General features: G+C 35.8%; 1 protein-coding gene across 4 annotated transcripts; it reads left to right on the top strand.

Annotated features, from left to right (window-relative positions):
- Window positions 1–13,428: 13,428 nt before the first annotated feature.
- cox4i2 (cytochrome c oxidase subunit 4I2) lies at window positions 13,429–21,097 on the top strand. Of its 4 annotated transcripts, none has more exons than XM_067371484.1 (5): window positions 13,429–13,592; window positions 17,767–17,866; window positions 18,295–18,456; window positions 20,581–20,712; window positions 20,814–21,096. In XM_067371484.1, exons 2-5 carry the CDS (start codon window positions 17,767–17,769, stop codon window positions 20,945–20,947), a joined length of 528 nt encoding a protein of 175 aa, XP_067227585.1. In that variant the 5' UTR covers window positions 13,429–13,592; the 3' UTR covers window positions 20,948–21,096. The 4 variants fall into 4 exon arrangements, with proteins under 4 accessions (XP_067227585.1, XP_067227583.1, XP_067227584.1 ...); XM_067371482.1 differs by having other exon boundaries at window positions 13,436–13,592; window positions 18,289–18,456; window positions 20,814–21,092; XM_067371483.1 differs by having other exon boundaries at window positions 13,462–13,505; window positions 18,289–18,456; window positions 20,814–21,093.
- The last annotated feature ends 56 nt before the right edge of the window (window positions 21,098–21,153 follow it).

Genomic DNA, 21,153 nt, shown 5'->3' with positions numbered 1-21,153 from the left:
TGCACACACCTACTAATCATCATATATATACACAGTGCACCAAAAAAATCTTTAAAAAAGGGTCATTCTAATCTTTTTCTGGTTTTATCATCAGTTTCTAAAATATTTTTTAAACAAATTCAGACAAGTAATGTGTTTAACTGTTATTAAATTGCACTGTTCCATCTTAAGCTGAATGAATACATTCTAATGTTAGGATTTATTTATGACTTCAGAAAGACAAAAACATGAGACAAAGAGACTTACTTTATTGCTTGAAAGTATTATGTAATTATTAGTTTTTATAATATAGTTTTATATAGAGCTTATTACTTTAAAAGAGAAACAATATGATGGTAACAGCGTTGACACACAACCTGAGAACACAATGTTTTTAATAATACAAATAATACAATATGTCATCTAAAAACCAAAAAATATTTAGAAGGAATAAAGACAAAATTCATCAAAATTTGATAATATAGCAAGGAAAAGTTAGAAACACATGAGTGGAACAGAATTATTTTAGTACTATTTGTATGCTATTATAGTATTTATTAATATTTTGAAACTTACATTGCTTCAGTTTTCATTTGAATTTTTAGCTTGTTTTGTAATTTTGTTATGTGCTTTTGTCATTTACTGTTTTTTAATATTTCCATTTAGCCTAAATGTACATTTATTTCAGTTTTATTCTCAGTAATTATAGTACTTCGACTTTCGAGCATGTCGCCGTTTGTCTTTGTGTCACGTCTGTTTACAGCTAGTAGGCTATATCACATGTGAGACGGATCATTTATAGATTTATAGCCTTTTCTCACAGCAGCTGCAATAATTAAACTTATCATTTACATGGGCTGTGACGGTAGGCATGACAACCGGCAACTTCACCAACTTCACAACTCTGATATATATATATATATATATATATATATATATATATATATCTCAGAGGTCACGTTAACTGAAAATTTTCCGTCATTGATGGATTTTTTTTTTAGCAGTGACGGAAAAAAATCTGCAGGCCATCTGTCATTTTGACATTATTATGTAGCTTGTTACTGTAATTCCCACCCCTGTCCAGTAGGTGTTGAGTGCGCTCCAGTGTGGCAGCAGAGCTTCAGTCTCCAGAACAAAATGAAAAAGATGCGCTTGATTACACACAGGCGAGCACCCAGATTAAGTCTTTAATTTTATAATAATAAAGTTAATTATGCTTACTTACATAATTGTTTTGTTATTTTTCTTGCTGACTATAAGTTCATGGTCAATGAATGGCTTTTCTGAGGTATAATGTTACGTGGTATTGTTTGCAACACTGATTGAACTGACGTGATGCAGATTTTGGTAAGATAGTATCTTTCAACTTATTTTTTGATTTTCATTCATTTTTATTTCGTTATGTACAGTAGTAAAGAGGAAAGGATGATCGCATTCACTCACAATCTGTGGACAAAATCAGAAGCTATTAAATGACTTATCAAAATATAAAAATTCAAATGACGGGTAATTATTGATTATGATGGATTTATATATATATATATATATATATATATATATATATATATATATATATATATATATATATATATATATATATATATATATATAAAATACATGCTTTTTTTCTCAATTGGTCAGAACAAAAGTGGCAGACATGTTACTTGTTCAGATGACATTTTGAAAATTCTTACTTTGGTCATACTTCAAGATGTAGAATCTGTGATTCCGAAGTACAGTATCCACACCGGTGTAGTGACTGACAGCAAACACTGATTAGATTCATCCGTGCTGAGGAGCTGTGCTGATACACAACCCACATAAAAAACATAATTCTGCAAACAACTGCAATTGCAGGTTTCAAACAGAGATGGCGACAGAGGCAAAACTTACGGGCTGTAATGTATCATCTAATATTTAGATTTTATGTTATTCAAGCTCTATTTCAATTAATGAAAAAATAATAATTTAATAGTTTTAGTTAACAATAACAACACTGGGGTGGAGACAAGCCAAACAAACTAAAATAAATAAATTAATTAAAATGACTGGATTTTTGTAGATGTTTATATATGAGACTAGAATACTATAAAGATAAGATTTACTGCTTTCTTATGTCAATGCTAAGGCAAATTGTCTGTGAAATCAGCCATAAAACCTTCAGACACACAATTGTTCATATTACACAGTATCACATTACACAATGAGGACGCACCGAATCCAAATCAGCTTTGTCTTTCCCTAAAACACACACACACACACGCTCGTTACTCGCTCATTGCTGTGTCAAAGATCAAAGCCCAGGGGAGCTGACCTCATCACCAAAGCCATGAGACTCTGAGGAGGAGGTGTTATCCCTTCCATCCCAGATACACTTCCTTCCCTCACTCTTTACACCCTTCCAAACTCCACTGATCCTTCTGCTATTAAGCAACAAAATGACACAAGGCACATGTTCATGCTCAGAGACCGCATCCCTGTGCGCAGAGGCACTCAGCTGAATTATGAATATGAATATCATAATGAATAATGAATGCAGGATAATGTTTTTGTCCTGGAGCTGTGCAAAAAGGGATGAGACTTGCAGATGTAGGACAAGGGTTTAGAGTCTACACTGGCTTGTTTCTTTACTATAATCTTTAGATCTTTTGCTGCGGTAATGCGGCCCTCTGTTTTATATGCTTTCTAATATATTGTTATGTGAATCAATTAGATATTTTACTTACAAATCCATAAAGGCTAATATTTTTACCCTTTTTGTTTTATTTTACTTTTCTCTGAGATCCTCTTAAATGTTAGTAAAACTTTACAGTAACACGTAAAGGTGGTAACACTTAACACTAGAATATATATTTATATTCACTTTATTATTATACTCAGTTCGGTGGAAAACACAGTCTCAACCTCAACTGCCTTTGGCCTACTTTAATGTGTATGTTAGTTTGTTTGTATCTGCATGCGAGCATGTTTGTTTTTTATTTCATATTTGGAAAAGCCGTTCCTGCTGAGTTGTGTACGTGTATAAGTGCTTCATAGATTTGAATTAAACATGTAAATGTGCATAGTTTCCCACATGAACACAAATCCCACTGTATTCCGTTTTCCTTCTTGTGTAGAGCTTTTACATGTAAATGCACTTCTAATGAAAAGAAAAGTTATTTCCTTCTCCACCCAGAAATAACAGCGAGAAAACACTTACACACTGAGCAATACTTTCCAGGATATCCATTCCACTAAAGCTCCTCATAAAACTATACATAAGAACAAATGCTGACTCAAGAGGACCAACGTATGTTTCTTCCATAGAATGACATTTAATTACATGTTCACAAATAACACATGGTATCTTAGCATATATCTTATTTCCTGTAGCTCAAAAAGTAGCACAAAGACAGAAATGAAATTCAAATTTTCGTAATGTTTTACTATTTAAGATATGGTGTAATGATGTGATCTAGACTAGAGAGTGTTGGACCATGATTCATGGTGCCTGGTGGTTTAGCACATATTGAGAAATCTGGCAATAACAACTTTTAGTGAGTATGTAGTCTTGGATTGAGTGTCTGATCATCCTTTGATTCATACATGCACTAAAAACAAACCAGAGACAAACACCAGCACTGGATAAAGTAAGTTGTGGTAAAGTGCCATAGATACCCTAATGAAATTTGACTTGAGTAAAAGTATAAATAGACCCAGTCCATTCAAATTTATTTTTGAAGAAAATTACAAAAGTATTTACTTTTGTATGTATTTAGGCATCCAAAGTCAAATTTCTCATTAATATGGACATTTTGCTTTTTGTATAATTCAACCTCTTGCTCAAATAAAAAAATGAAAGGTCAAATGTCACAGTCACACAGGACAGGATAGAGTTTAGGATATACAGTAGCTTAGTCTGACATTGTTATGAATTATGATCTAGGTAGTGCATTCGACCTGGTTCTTGGCTAGACGATTCAGTGATTTGTTACTTGAGACTCGCTGCAACCGGATCATGAATCAGTGAGTTATTAAAGGTAGGATAGGCAAATCTTTTTTTATAAACACTTTTTGTTATAGTGGTTGAAAGACCACTTCCATTATTGATTGCTATCAGGATGTGAGTCTAAATATTAAAACATGTACATATATCTTCTGTGGAAGTCTCAGGACCAAAAAATGTTCATCCAATCATTACATTCGGGTATATAAACTATAAATCCTCACGAAAACTTCAGTCAAGCCAGAGCCATAGAGAGCCAGAGCCATATCTCTCTATGGCTCTGAGTGAAGCCAGCTCGCGCGTCAACCTGAGAGATCAGCCTCCTTACCTTAAAATGTCAAATTTCTCGGTTTCTGAATGGACGGTTTTGCTTGATTGACAAACGCTAACGTTCGGGCATGATTTATATACCATTGACCTGTCCTAAAACGTTAGCACACATTGATCGATGGTTTGGAGATCATGTGTTTCTCCGTTCGAGAGAGCATTTTCTGTTCACATCCGCGACAAAACAGTTGATTATTTACGAACGAAAGCTCACAGAAACGTGAAAATGGTCTCATTTGAAAGAAAATATCCTAAGCTAAAAGATGATATAGTGTGACTAATTGAAGCAGCCCTTATCAAAAGTGCGGGGGTCCTGACCCCCCTGTCCCCCGTGCCAACGGCGCCCGTTTAGGGTACAGAACATGCTATATGTGGAGAATAATGCTCAGCACTTAGTTTTTTCTTAGTTAATTTTTTTTTTTTTAAGTGGTGTTTATCGTTTTTGCAAATGAACTCTTCATATGTATTTCCATATCTCCATGCTAACCGTAATTACAAGATGGCAACCCGTGACATTCTACCTGGAGCTGTTCGTCCGCAGACGATTTTTGCATTTGAATTTCAGCGCTATCAATGCCGAAATGAATCTGCAGCAGTGGTGATTGTACAATTTCATACAAGAAAAGAACTGACTCAAATAATAAATGATTCACTTCGGACATAGCTAATAGAGCTAATTTTGTATTTTTCTATGTCATAGAGAAAAAAACATCAGATATGCTTTGGAATGTAATAAAGGTAGTAAAAGTAAAACATTCTGTGCTTACTTCTGTTTGGCAGAGAAAACTTGTTAGACCAGCAAATGGTGCATTTTAATGCCTAAAAAATATGAAGAAAGATACTTTTCATCTTGCCTTTAATAAATGTTTTAGTACATAGTACATTAAGGATTTTTTAAGATGATGTGGAAATGATTTGAATATGCATGAATGAAATCTCTTTGGTATGATGTTGAACTTGTTGCTTATGTTCACAGTGCTTCTTTAGGGGGAAGAGCACTGATGTTACACCCTGAAGCCAAATGCTTAACCTCATTTGCCTCATTACATCTCCTGCCAACAGATAATATGGAAAACTCGAAGCAAGGTAGCTCAGCCTGATGATCCAGTCACGATAATAACACAGAACGCCATTATTTTCACTAAACATTTGGCAGTGCCAGTTTGAATAGAGAAAACAGACAGTGAGGAGCTCTAATTGGTGTGTAATGCATTATATTGTCCCATCATCCATCAGGGCCATCATGGAATGCATCATCTGACATCATGTGCACTGTTCGGAAGCTTAACCTCATTGAAAAGGAGCCAGCAGAGGAGGAGAGGGTTCAGATCAAACAACAAGCTGTAACCACACATGAAATGAGCGGCAAAAAGAGCAGCTACACTTCTAACGAAAGGCGGTGGGAGAATGACCCATTTACCCAGCATGCCCTGGAGGGCTGAAAGGAAAAGACTGTCTTATGGTGCCAGTATGCAAAGTAGGTTGGATGTGAATGGAAGAAGGAAAGAAACAGTGAGAGGTGGCTTAGTAAACCAGGACACTGGCAGAAGAAGGTCTAGGTCAAAGCTGGCACAGTATGAATGGCATCCACCCTTGGCCATATTTTGAGGGCAGGGCTTGATAGGTTCACCCTCAAATTTATGGCCTCCCAGGAGTTGGCGTCAAGAGAGTGAATGATATATTATCACTAAAGTAGTGCTCTTGGAGATTTTGGCTAGAGAAGGCATTTCTCTACAAGGCTGAATCAACCACATACAGAAAGCAATGAGGCAACTCTTTAAATTTCACTCCAGTGACAAAAATATCTCATTGGCAGGTCCATCTTTCAGCACAGTGAAGTCTGTGGTCATTTTACAGATAAAATAAAGCCGGGTGCACACTGTGCGATTTAAAACAGTGCTTTGCGATTGTTGCTTGTCAGACCGTATGAACGTGATCCTCATGTCACACTGTACGACAGTCAAGACACGTTAAAAATGGATGCGCACATGAAAACTCATCCGGAGTTTTACTTCATCAACCCACACACATTCGGTGACAGTGAGCTGCATTACATGCGGGACTGAAATGGTGGCTAACAAAGACATCTCTAGCATTAAATTTGATCACAGCTGGTCTTGAAAAGCAAAAACAATTTGATGTTTGTCGTAGGAGAAGTCACACTGCAGGACTCTGTGCCAAATCTTCTGACACTGCCAGAATTTCGTCGAAGGGAAAAATTTGATCGCAACGGTCATTAATCGGCTGTCGTTGAACATGTCAAACTAGTGATCAAAGACTACAGATTTTAGCCTAGGATTACAGGAATCTTTTAGGATTCTCAAAATTTGTCTCAGACGACCAAATCGTGGCCAGAATCGCACAGTGTGCACCCGGCTTGAAGCAGCGGTGAGACTCATTTTTGGCTTTAATAACTCAAATATTTTTTAATATTCTTAAATATTATTTTAATATTCTTTAATATTTTTACACTTACAATTATAATTAATATAATTAATTTTGAAGTTTTATTAAGTGTTAACAATTAGATTACGTGGTTTTTATAATTAATTAACACTTTTGTCAATTTTTACAAGATGGACAAAATTTGTTTCGGTTTTACTGAATGTCACTTTTGGTTATACCGAATGACAATATTTTCAAAAAATGCTAACAGGTTGATATCTAGCTAGCTAGCAAAAGAACAAACAAACATTTTATATTTACTTAAAATTTTTTAAATATTACAATACCGAATGACCTGATGTTTCGGGACGTGTATGAGCAAGTGAAAACATGAATTTTTTAAATAGTTAAAAGAGAGTTAGCTACTTTGCTTCATGACCATGTGGTCCTTTGCAGGTGTCTGAATGACGTCACATCCTGTCACATGATATTGACTGCATGAATTGATCGAAAAAAGGTCCCTTTATATTGGTTACTCCAAATGACATCAGTGAAAAAAAGAATAAAAAATCTATACATTTTAGGATATTTTAATCACAAATGAAGTGTCTGTATTGGCCTTTGGTCGGTTAAACCGAATGACCTTTTGACACTTCAAAAAACCTAAAAAGCCTTTATATGTAGCAAAATATAATTAAAACCTTTTGGATTTGATAAAAGAGACTTTACATACTTTGGATGTCATATCTTTGTTTTTTTATAATTATTAAGGCCTTTGGACAAAAAATTACCCATCAAGTCATTGACCCATATATATTTTATATATATATATATATATATATATATATATATATATATATATATATATATATATATATATATACATACATATACATACATATACACACACACACACACACACACAGGTGCTGGTCATATAATTAGAATATCGTGAAAAAGTTCATTTTTTTATTGCAAATTATTTTCATTTATACTAGATTCCCTACATGTAAAGTAAAACACTTCAAAAGTTTTTTTTTTTTATTATTTTTTTTAAATTTGTTGATTAGAGCGTACAGCTAATGAAAGTCCAAAATCCAGTATCTCAAAATATTAGAATATTTACATTCCAGTTTCATTAAATGACCATCCCTACAGTATAAATTCCGGGTATCTCTTGTTCTTTGAAACCACACTAATGGGGAAGACTGCTGACTTGGCAATGGGCCAGGAGACGATCATTGACACCCTCCACAAAGAGAGTAAGTCACAGATGATCATTACAGAATGTGGTGGCTGTTTACAGAGTGATGTATCAAAGCATATTAAATGCAAAGTTGACTAGAAGGAAGAAATTGGGTAGGCAAAGGTGCACAAGCAACAGGGATGACCACAAGCTTGAGAATACTGTCAAGTAAAGCCGATTCAGACACTTGGGAGAGCTTCACAATGAGTCAAATGAAGCCAGAGTCAGCGCATCAAGAGTCACCACACTCAGACATCTTCAGGAAAAGGACTACCAAGCCACTTCTGAAACAGAAACAATGTCAGAAGCATCTTACCTGGGCTAAGGAGAAAAAGAACTGGACAGTGGTCGAAAGTCCTCTTTTCAGATAAAAGTAAATTTTGCATTTCATGTTGAAACCATGGTCCTAGAGTCTGAAGGAAGACTGGAGAGGCACAGAATCCAAGCTGCTTGAAGTCTAGTGTGAAGTTTCTGAAGTCAGCAATGATTTGGGGGGGCCATGACATCTGCTGGTGTTGGTCTATTGTGTTTTATCAAGTGCAAAGTCAATGCAGCCCTCTTCCAGGAGATTTTGGAGCACTTTATGCTTCCATCTGCTGACAGGCTTTATGGAGATGCTGATTTCCTTTTCCAGCAGGACTTTAGCACCTGCCCACAGTGCAAAAACCACTTCCAAGTGGTTTGCTGACCATGATATTACTGTGCTTTATTGGACAGCCAACATGCCTGAACCCTGAATCTATGGGATATTTTCAAGAGAAAGATGAGAAACAGTCGATCCAACAATATACAGATGATCTGAAGGCTCAGTAGTGCCTCAGCAGTGCCACAGGCTGATCACTTCCATGCCACACTTCACTGATGCTGTAATATGTGCTGCCGACCAAGTATTGAGTGCACAAATGAACATACTTTAAAGACCTTGAACTTTTCTGTTTTGAAAATCCATTTTTTGATTGATCTTAGGAAATATTCTTGGACTTTCATGAGCTGTACGCTCTAATCATCAAAATTAAACTAAAAAAAAAAACTTTTGAAATGTTTTACTATACATGTAGGGAATCTAGAATATATGAAAGTTTCATTTTTAAAAATAATTTACAATAAAAAAATTTAACTTTTTCACGATATTCTAATTATATGACCAGCACCTGTATATATATATATATATATATATATATATAAAATTTCCCCAATGTTATTTTGATACAAATTTGAATGAAGTTGTTTTAAATTATATAAAACTTATATACTTAAGTCATATACAAGTTCTGTAGTTAAACCATCTATTTGTTAATTAAATTTACTTGATTGATTTTTAAATAAGCAATTAAAAAAAAATGTATAAAAAGTAAACATTTTATTCAAATAAGTTACAAAAAAGATTACAAATATTATATATATTGTGTTTTTGAACTGCTCAAGCATGCTCACAATTAAAAAACATAACAGATAAACGAGTTTAATCTGTTTGGATGTGGGCATAGACGAATGGCACTGGGTACCAGACTGACTTCAAGCTAACGGTCAAGAAGGTCATTTCTTTATCAATCTTCATCTATGGCTTGTTGTTGTAAAGGGACAAGACAATGCAAGAAGCTTGGGATTGGAAGGGTGAAGACAAATGGCATATGAGTTTCCTCAAGAGAGCAAAAAATGCAAAATCTGAGCACATAATAGGACTGAGCTGAAGGAAGGGGTCTAGGAGATAACAATGGATGTAACGACAATGGCAGGGGGGATGTGCCCTCTCATTTTAAGCTATGTTTAGTTGGGGGTGGGCAGGGACACGTGCCACTCTTGGTAGGAGGGGACCGGGTGGAATTGAGGGAGCACAGCCAGTTGTGCCCGATCCGGCCCTCTGCTTTGTTCTGCCAGCTGTTGGTGTCACGGTCAACACCCGGGAATCAATGGATCCAAACAGACAGTCACCACCTTAATACTCATTAACACACAGATCTCTGCTAGGGAGGAGTGTATTGATGAAATAGTCAGGATTCAGAAAAAAAAAAAAAAAACATCAAATATAAATGTTTTATTAAAAGTGCTCTACAGAAGATGTTTATGGCAAAAATAAGAGATAAAATTACATTACTAAGTGTTCAATAGTGTTCAAAACTGTCAATTTTATGTTTCAATCACAGATGGCGATAGTGAGGCCAAAGATCTGTAGTGCAGCATTATTTATCTAGCACTAGCATGATAATAAATTTATATTAAACATAAGAATCACAAGAAAAAATGTACTTTAGCAAATAGTTGTAAAAAGACAAGAACTATTTCCCTCCTGTCTTTCCAGCACACATTCAAACAGAGATTTTCACTTCACTAAAAATAACCTAAATGTGGCATAGTAGGCTTATTGGGTTATGTGCAGTTTGATATAATTTTAAACTTTAGAAGTTGTTAAATGATTTAGAGGGTTTTATAATTATTGTTAGGCTATTTGGAAAGAAAACATAGTACTTTTTAATGGAAACTGGCAAAAATAACTAACAAACTTTCCATTAAATGGAGGTATCGTATGGAGTTTGCAGTCATAAAAACGTGAAGATTGTTTTCATTTTCCAGCCATGGATTCCCTCAGGAATTTCCTATGGGGTTTTACTTTTAGAGCAGCAGTTTTGATTTACGAGTGAAAAAAAGGTCTGTGGTTAACATTAAGCTACTTGAAAAGACTTAATATTTTACTATAACATAAATAGAATACCTCAAGCTGAATTTTGCAATTGTTAAACATGTAAGTTGCTAAGTAACTATAACTACCACAAGAATGTGAGTTTATGTGCTTGACGAATCAGACAACCAGTGTAGTTCACGTTCACATTTGAGATTTGTGTTGTAGAGCTAAATGTTAAAGTCTCTTAAAGTAGTTCACTAAAAACCTAATTTAGTTTACTCATAAATAACTATTGTAAAAACCCACAGAGAATTCCAGAGGAAGACCAGGTTGGACAACAAATTGACCGATAAGCTCAACTGAGGAACTAGCAGCCTACAATTTGTGATGCTGTTCTTTTTTTCCTGTCTTCAAAGCAAACAAGCTTTTGTATTCGCATTACGAAAAGCAAAAAGCCCATCTTGTAGACAAACCTTAACAATGCAGCTCCTTATTGTTTGTTCGTCACATTTGAAGACATGTTCAGTCAGACTCGCTGCAGCCTCCTCCTGACCTGTATAAGCAGCAGTGGGCACCATGTGAGGCTCACTGCTGCCATCTAGAGGCTTCTGGATGTTTTCATAATCGCACAAATGAGCAGAGTTCTTACTATTTCTTTTAAAAAGACCTCCATGCCATATTCTCTTTAATTTAATCACTGGTACACAAACAGTGAAATGCCTTATTTACAGTTTGCAACTGGTGTGACAACTTTAGTTTGAGTTGCATCCAGAGAAAACTGTCCCAACCTGTCCTGATTTTTTTTCTTCATTGGTTTCAGTTAAATAATGACAGTGACAGCCCATGTGCTGTGATCTACACATAGTAGCTCTGTTTCAGCATGCTTGAATGGCTGATGAAAACAGATAAAATTCAGTTGTATACACAAATGCTTATGGGAAAAGATAAGCACTGAGCAGGTCATTTCAGGTTAATCAGAGTTCATTTGTTGCGCTTCACGTTCTTTTTTATTAACACATGGTTATGAAGAGTAGATTAGTATGTCTATAAACCAAGCACTGTTAAAGGAATATTCCACTCTAAATGTAACGTAAGCTCTATTAAAATCATCGGTGATATTCTGCTTATGTTACACTGGGATATTCTTGTCGTTTGGAACTTGATGGGTGGAGTATGACAGGTGAAACATTTCAAAACAAAATGAATGCTGCTCTCCCGGTTATGAGATTATGGCCTCATTTAGGGCACATCAATTTTTTTTTTTTTAACTTTTATTTTATTGTAAAAATGTACATTTTACATAAAGCTAAAGCTTCTTTTTTGCTAAAGCTAAAGCTTCTTTTTTGCAGTTTTAATAAAAAAAATTTCAAATGATGTCAACTGATCATTCTTTTTTAGAAATTAAAGAAAAATACAGCATCACATGTAATCACATTTATAATAGAAATGGTTTATTATTCATTTTAAATTAATATATATTTAAGATTGCACATTGCAAATAGTTACATCACATCCAATTCTTGTATTCCTGTGTGTATCATTGTCTTACCCCAAAGACTTCTATTGATTTTTTTTCTCTTTTTACAAACAAAAGGATGCTTTGTATGTGTGTGTGTGTGTGTGTGTGTGTGTGTGTGTGTGTGTGTGTGTGTGTGTGCTTATGTGTGTTGTCCTGGTAAACCCTACGATATGGGGACAAAATATCCTCACAAAGATGGAAATATCTGAAATCCTTGTCCGTTTGGGGACATTTTTTGGTCCCTTTGAGGAAAACATTATTAGTATGACTAAACGTAGAAAGTTTTCTTTGAAGGTTGTGTTTAGAGGTTGGTTTAGGGATGGAATATAAACTTTGTACAGTATAAAAATCATCATGTCTATGGAAAGTCCCCATAAAACCTGGAAATCCTGTGTGTGTGTCTGTTCGCGCATCGTGCATGTGGTTTAGGTAAACCCCTACGTTTGTACGGTATAAAAATCATTACGTCTATGGAATGTCCCCATAAAACATGAAAACCCAATGTTTGTGTGTGTGTGTGTGTGTGTGTGTGTGTGTGTGTGTGTGTGTGTGTGTGTGTGTGTGTGTGTGTGTGTGTGTGTGTGTGTGTGTGTGTGATAATAAACAGCATGTGACAGATGTTGTTGATAGAGATTAAGTTGTATTTAACATTCCTTCAAGGCACTGAGCTCATTAAAATGTGTCACAACAAAAATGTTGCATAAAGCAGAAGAGCATGACACCTTTAAAGACACCATTTTACCATGTTTGATTGTCTGAATTACATCTTTCTCTAGATTTATCTTATTATTTGTGCTGAGGGCCTGAAGGCTGAAGCAGACGGATATTTCACAGCAGGTTTGTCCTTATTTGACCCTTAACACTGAGTATTCCTCAATATTTCTCTGATGTCTTTCTCCACCTTTCTCTAATAGTTAAATATATTCCCACAAGCTCACTGTCAGACGACGTCTGAGGTAGATTTTAGTTCAGGTTGCACTGGGCTAAACCCAGATCAGGACTGGACATGAGCCAGATAAACTCCCTGCCCCCGCCCCCCTTTTCTGGTGTTTTCTTCAGGATCACTTCCATTTCCTCTGTTCTCTGAAAGTTTGATTCTAAGAACTGTTATCATAAATAAAATTGTCTGTGGGTTCAAAAACAAGCCTTAAGGGGATAAAAACAGCCATAAAGTAAACAAAAACCAACAAAACAGTCACAGAGTTTTGGATATACTAAGAGTTAAACTTCAGCACTGACGTCCCAGTGAAGAGTAAAGTCACATGCTTGTTTCAGATTGTTTACTTGCACAGTCTCTCACAGTTTTAAATCCCTACTAAACTCAATACCTCCCACCATCTCTCTCTCTCTCTCCTTCCTTTCTCCACCCACCCCTCTGTTTTTTTTCCATGGTCAGTCTTTCTGAGCGCCAACAGCCCAAGCAGGGGAAAACGCATAAAGCGAAGCAAGTTTGCACAATTTCTTTCTCTTTATTTTTTTGCAATATTTTTTTATTTGCAATTTTGTCATCGTCCAGTCTCTCAGGAAAACTGTGAGTACGATGAAGGAACTTTCTAGAAGCAGCAGGGGGAGAAGGGTAGTAACCATGGACTGAAAAACAGGGAAAAAACTACATCTGTGCACTTAAAATGCACATTTAAGTGTGAAAAATACTTTTCCAACGATGCAATGTTTCAAAATTCTGCAGAAAGACTGAGTAATCTTTATGCTTTGATAAAAATGGATGAATAGGCCTGGTTTCAACAGCGTCACAAAACAGATAAACACAGATGAGTTGTACGTGCATGTACATAATGATTTCTTTGCTTCTACTCTCTGTTGGGCATGACCATGTTGCCTGAATTTTTAGATTAGAAAGTCATTGTAAAATGTTTGTGTGAGAGTTTAGAGTGCAGAGAGGTCATGGTGAACTCTTCGCTTGAGCTTTTGCCAGTTTCGTCCATTTTAATTACAACATATTTGTCTCTCTTTCGCTGCACATGGAGGGTGCAGAAAGTTTCAGCGTTGCACAGATGAATAAAGAATGTTGTATTATAAAAAATTACCATTTGCAGTCTAAATGAAATAATAATAATAAAAAAAAAATATGGTAAATAATATGTAACATCTTACAATAATGCATTAAAGGTGCCCTCGAATTAAAAATTTAATTTATCTTGGCATAGTCAAATAACAAGAGTTCAGTACATGGAAATGACATACAGTGAGTCTCAAACACTGTGTTTCCTCTTTCTTGTATAAATCTCATTTGTTTAAAAGACCTCAGAAGAACAGGCGAATCTCAACATAACACCGACTGTTATGTAACAGTCGGGATCATTAATATGTATGACCCCAACATTTGCATATGCCAGCTCATGTTCAAGCATTAGACAAGGGCAGCCAGTAACGTCTGGATCTGCACAGCTGAATCAACAGACTAGGTAAGCAAGCAAGGACAATAGCGAAAAATGGCAGATGGAGCAATAATAACTGACATGATCCATGATATCATGATATTTTTAGTGATATTTGTAAACTGTCTTTCTAAATGTTTCGTTAGCATGTTGCTAATGTACTGTTAAATGTGGTTAAAGTTAGAGACAAGAGCTGTCGCTATTTTCATTTTTAAACACTTGCAGTCTGTATAATTCATAAACAACTTCATTCTTTATAAAACAGTGTAGCATTAGCCGTTAGCCACGGAGCACAGCCTCAAATTCATTCAGAATCAAATGTAAACAATATAACAGTATACAATACTCACATAATCCGACGGATACATGCCGAACACTTTGTAAAGATCCATTTGAGGGTTATATTAGCTGTGTAAACTTTGTTTATGCACTGTTCAAGGCAAGAGCGAGCTCCGTGGGTGTGGAGCAGGAGAATTTAAAGGGGCCGCAGCCTGAATCGGCTCATTTATAATGATGCCCCAAAATAAGCAGTTAAAAAAATTAAATAATATTTTAAGCTAAAACTTCACAGACACATTCAGGGGACACCTTAGACTTACATTACATATTTTTAAAAAAAGTTCTAGGGCACCTTTAACTAATATTAACAAATGTATTGTACAGTAAAGTTATAGTATTTATTAAAGGGTTAGTTCACCCAAAAATGGAAATTACATCATTAATTACTCACCCTCATGTTTTTCCACACCCGTAAGACCTTCAATCATCTTTGGAATACAAATTAAGATATTTTTGATAAAATCCGATGGTTCAGTGAGGCCTGCATCGCCAGCAGTAACACTCTGTTTTCATTGCCAGAAAGGAACTAAAAACATATTCAACTTTAATGTTATGAAGCGACGAGAGTACACTTTGTGCGCCAAAAATAACAAAATAGCGACTTTATCCACAATAACTAGTGATGGGCAATTTCAAAACACTGCTTCATGAAGCTTTAAAGCTTTACAAATAATTTGTTTCGAATCAGTGGTTCGGAGTGCGTATCAAACTGCCACGTCATGTGAACTATTGAAGTTTCAAAACACTTATGACGTAATAAAGCCTCGTTTACTGAAATCATGTGATTTTGGCAAATGATTCGTAAAGCGAATCTTCATGAAGCAGTGTTTTGAAATCGCCGATCACTAGATATTGTGGAATAAAGTCACTGTTTTGTTATTTTTGACGCACAAAAAGTATTGTCGTCACTTTATAATATTAAGGTTGAACCACTGTTGTCACATGAACTATTTTAAATATGTTTTAGTAGCTTTCTGGGCATTGAAAAAGGGAGTGTTATTGCTGGCGATGCAGGCCTCACTGAGCCATTGGATTTTATCAAAAATATCTTAATTTGTGTTCTGAAGATGAACAAAGGTCTTAAGGGTGTGGAACGACATGAGGGTGTTTGGTAATGTTAGTTAATAAAAATACAACATTGTTCATTGTTAGGTCATGTTAGCTCAGGTCCATTAAATAATAATAACAGATTTAATAATGTATTAATAAATGTTGAAATTAACATTAACTGAGATTAATAAATGCAAAAAAAGTATTTTTCATTGTTATTTCATGTCAACTATTGTAGGTAACTGATGGAACCTCATTGTAAAGTGTTACCATTTAAAAAGATTTTTATGTGGCTCTGTTCAACCAAACTCCAAACGTCCTACCCGGAACTACCACAGACACAGTGAATATTTATCATGAACCTATGGATGGAGACTTACTGTAATTAACAGTAAAAGATGATTATGTGACCAGACTGAACAAGCTGGGATTTGGATTTGATCCAGAGCAGGAGGAACTAAAGCATCATGAAGTTTATACACCTTTATTGACAGCATACATGCAAAATAAAATAGCAAAAAGTCCTTAACTCAAGACTTTCCCCTTTACTTTGGGACAGTTACTAAAACAACTGTAGACAGTAGAATTGAATGTAATACACAAGCATATGGAGGTATTTAGGTTAAGAGGATGACATTCAACTTGGCTTTAAGAAGATGCAGGTTCCTGAATAGCTAATAATGTAGATCACCCTAAGAAGTTAAAGCTGCTGTCCGTAACTTTTTGGGGTTAAAAATGATCCATAATCAATTTTTGAGCAAGTACATAACCAGCCAGTGTTCAAAACCATCTCCTTACCTTAGCCTGATTCACAACGGTATGCTTGTAATAATGTTTTATAATTTGGATGGTACTGGTGGGTTTCCGCGGGAAATTCGAGCATGTTGCCTTTTGTCTTTGCGTCACGTCTGTATACATAAAGAAGGAGTCCCAGCTAGTAGACTACATCGCACTATAGCCTTTTCTCACAGCAGCTGCAATAATTAAGCTTATCATTTTGATGGCGGATTGTATGGTATAACAAATTAATGTTAGATATTAGATCTATAGGTAACGCTAATACACACTAAATACACAGTCACTCAATGCTGATGTTGTTAACAATAACAATTTGAGAAAGTAGAACAATAATAATTTGCACAGTCTGACGTGACTTGAGTTAAACGATCGTTAGATTTAATGCACCATTGGCACCGCGATTTACTGTAATGTCCCCCAGTTTGTCTCAACACACCTGTTTGGAAGTTTCTAGTAATCCTGAAGACATTGATTAGATGGTTCAGGTGTGTTTAATTAGGGTTGCAGGACAGTGGCCCTCCAGGAGCAGGATTGGACACCCCTGTCTTGGAGTCTCAACTAATGAGCTGATGATCTGAATCAGTTGTGTTTGATTAAGGAAACATGGAATACATGCAGTGTTGGGGAGGCTCCATGAATGTGTTTGGGAACCCCTGCTCTAATACAGGGGTTTCAAATCCTGCCCCTGGAGGGCCACCATCCTGCAACCCCAATTAAACACACCTGAACCAGCTAATCAAGGTCTGCATACTAGAAACTTCCGGGCAGGTGTGTTGAGGCAAGTTGGAGCTAAACTCTGCAGGACAGTGGCCATCCAGGACTGAGTCTGGACACCTCTGCTCTAATACATAATGTCTCAGAGGTTCTCAATTGGATTCAGGACTGGGGAACGGGAGGGCCAGTCAATGGCATCAATGCCTTTGTCATCTAAGAATTGTCTACACATTCTAGTGTGCACCTGTTGTCACTTTAATTTGCACCAAAGCAGGTGAAACTGATTCACAATCACTTATGCTGATATACAGATTGATATCCCTGAAGTGTATTTAAGCTTAATCTGCCAGGACGTTGGGGTCTTTCTGAGTGGTTTTCAGTGTGGTTTCTTTTTCTTTTGTGGATCAGATGCTGCACTTGACAGCCGGACGTGTAGGGGGGCTTTTGTCCAGACGGGGAGTGGCTGCATTCAGCTCCAGCAGTGTCAAGATGGCCAGCCATGGGCATGGTAATGTTAAATGTCCTTTTAAAGCCAATTTAAAATATTAACATTTAAATAAAACATATAATAATAATAATAATAATAATAATAGTAATAATAGTAATAATAATAATAATAATAATAATAATAATAATAATAATAATAATAATAATAATAATAATAATTATTATTTATTATTATTATTATTATAACTGTATTATTATTATTATAACTGTATTATTATTATTATAACTTTATTATTATAACTTTATTATTATTATTATTTAATTAACTTTGTAATCTTTTGTGATTAACAAGTGTTATATCAGTATGTTTTTTTTATTTTTATAAAATGCCACTTTCTGTTCCTGAGATTTTCTACTTTATATCTGAGATGCCTGCATTTTTCTCTCAATAGTCAACTGATTTATTTATTTCTGTTCTCTGAGGTGAAGTAACAGAACAGGCAGACATGTCTGTACCCATGTACTGGGACCGTCTGGACACTCCTCTACCAGACAGACCATACAAAGACGCCCTCAGTTCTGCAGATAAGAGCCTGAAGCAGAAGGAGAAAGGCCCCTGGAACAACCTCTCTAAAGAGGAGAAGCTTGCCTGTTGGTACTTCTTTCTTATTATCCATTCTTCTGGTCCTGTGTCTTTTATTCAGTACTTGAAAGGGAAACAAACAAACATATAGAGAACAAATATGTTTATATTTTATGTGACTTTCCATCTATTATGTAAGTCCATCTAAATCATTAAAGGATTAGTTCAATTTCAAATGAAAATTAGCCCAAGCTTTACTCACCCTCAAGCCATCTTATGTGTATGACTTTCTTTTTTTTCTGATGAACACAATCTGAGAAATATTAATAAATACCCAGACGCATCAGAGCTTTATAATGGCAGTGAACAGGTTTCACGAGTATGAGCTGAAGAAGGCATCATAACCGCCTTCCATTTATCAATGTATGAAGAAAGCGTAAAACTCTCGGTTCAAAAAGCTTGTGCTACATCCTACGCCTTCCCTATATTCAACTTGTGGAAAGGGCTTAACTGAGACGACACCAATTTACACTTTTTCTTCATAACTTGAATAAGGAGGGCGGCCTGGCAGAAGCTAGATATTTTACCATATATTTTAGATGTATAACTTGTTTTTTAAAAAAAAAAAAAAAAAAAAAAAATCCATATTTAACACACGTCGCTTCACTTCAAAAGGACCTTATGAAAATGGATGGATGCACTTTCTTCAGCTCATACTCGTGAACCCTGTTCACTGCATTATAAAGCTTGGGTGCATCAAGATATTTATTAAAATTTCTTCGATTGTGTTCATCAGAAAGAAGAAAGTCATACACATAGGATGGCTTGAGGGTGAGTCAAGCTTGGGGTAATTTTCATTTGAAAGTGAACTAATCCTTTAATATGTTTATGAACAACTGAAAAAAGCACAAATGTCAGGGCATGTCAAAAGTTCTCCAGGCCCCAAATCAGCCTCAGACTCCAGAGAGTTAAAGTTGACGTTAACTTTTAGCAAGTGTCTAAATTTACACTCTTTATCTTATGAGTAAATGAACCAAAAATACTGAGGACTCATGTTGCACTCATGAGTGTATCCAAATTAATGTCCAATCAAATGCTCTCTAATCACCCCGTCATACCATATATCTCTGACCTGCAATACAAAGTATCAAATCATTGGCCAATTAAAAAAAAAAAAAAAAAAAAAAATGGTTGGGTGAAAACAACCAAATCCCTGCATGTCCATATTTATCCCAGCATTTTTTGGGCTTGCTTTTGTGTTTTAAAGGGATAGTTCACCCAAAAATGAAAATTTGATGTTTATCTGCTTACCCCCAGTGCATCCAAGATGTAGATGACTTTTTTTCTTCAGTCGAACGCAAATTATGATTTTTAACTGCAACCGCTGCCATCTGTCAGTCAAATAATAGCAGCAGATGGGAACTTGAACAATAAGAGTCGAAAAAACTTCCATAGACAAATCCAAACTAAACCCTGCGGCTCGTGACGGCAAATTGATTTCCTTAGACACGAAACGATCGGTTTGTGCGAGAAACCGAACAGTATTTATATAATTTTTTACCTCTAATACACCACTATGTCCAACGGCATTCATCACTCACTTAGTGAGGTCTGATCGCGCTCTGACAGCGGAAGTGATGTCTCGCGCTCATTGAAGTATATGGGCGAGACATCACTTCCGTCTTCAGAACGCGTTTTTTGACCTCACTAACAGGAAGCTGAACGAAGTTGGACATAATGGTGTATTAGAGGTAAAAATTATATAAATACTGTTCGGTTTCTCGCACAAACCGATCGTTTCGTGTCTTAGGACATTAATGTGTCGTCACGAGCAGCAGGTTTTAATTTTGATTTGTCTAAGCAAGTTTTATTTACTGTTATAGTTGAAGTTCCCATCTACTGCTATTATTTGACTGACAGACGGCAGCGGTTGCAGTTAAAAATGATAATTTGCGTTCGACTGAAGAACAAAAGTCATCTACATCTTGGATGCACTGGGGGTAAGCAGATAAACATCAAATTTTCATTTTTGGGTGAACTATCCCTTTAACACTTTTCTTCTTTCTTTTTTTTTGAGTAACTTCAAGAAATATCTGGCCATTTTAATTTTCCGGAGAGGGCAAAGCACTGTAGACAAAATCATGGAAAACAATTAAACTGCTGTAATCTTTATCTGTGATCCTCAATGGCAGTGTACAGGATGACGTTTAAAGAGTCATTCGCTGAGATGAAGAAACCAACGGGTGAGTGGAAGACGGTGGTGGGTGGCATCTTTTTCTTCATTGGTTTCACTGGCCTGGTTGTTCTGTGGCAAAGGTACTATGGTAAGGTGTCTCTTTAATTATTATTTATTAATTCATTGATCATGTCTGGATTAAAATGGGTGAATAGGTCCGTTCAGGTTCAACATTTTTTGCTTTCTCAGTGTATCCTCCTCATCCTCGTACCCTTGATGAGGAATGGCAGGCCATGCAGGTGAAAAGGATGTTGGACATGAGGGTGAACCCTGTGGAGGGATTCTCAGCCAAATGGGACTATGAGAAGGGCCAGTGGAAATAAATGAAGGGAATGCAGCTGTGAGCGTCACGCCAACACCTTGTCAATTCATTACTATGCCATCCTTTATATAAACATTGGAATATTATCAGATGTAAAATCTGAACAAGACCAGTGAGACCGTGTGTTTCATCTTGACTGACAGAAGTAAAACTATAAAGAATAACATTGTGTGTGTCTTTGTATTCATTCAACAAGTGAAACGGACA

This window comes from Chanodichthys erythropterus, chromosome 20 (genome assembly GCF_024489055.1).
Source record: "Chanodichthys erythropterus isolate Z2021 chromosome 20, ASM2448905v1, whole genome shotgun sequence".
NCBI lineage: Eukaryota > Metazoa > Chordata > Actinopteri > Cypriniformes > Xenocyprididae > Chanodichthys > Chanodichthys erythropterus.
Note: the sequence above shows the minus strand (reverse complement) of the source record. Positions and strands in the feature narration are given on the sequence as shown.

Bases quoted from the DNA above. Each gene is read 5' to 3' on its own strand.
- cox4i2 (XM_067371483.1), top strand. From the start codon at position 17,767: ATGCTGCACTTGACAGCCGGACGTGTAGGGGGGCTTTTGTCCAGACGG. The intron at 18,457-20,580 runs GTTGGTACTTCT...CCTCAATGGCAG, and splicing joins TAAAGAGGAGAAGCTTGCCT to TGTACAGGATGACGTTTAAA. The intron at 20,713-20,813 runs GTAAGGTGTCTC...TTGCTTTCTCAG, and splicing joins TCTGTGGCAAAGGTACTATG to TGTATCCTCCTCATCCTCGT.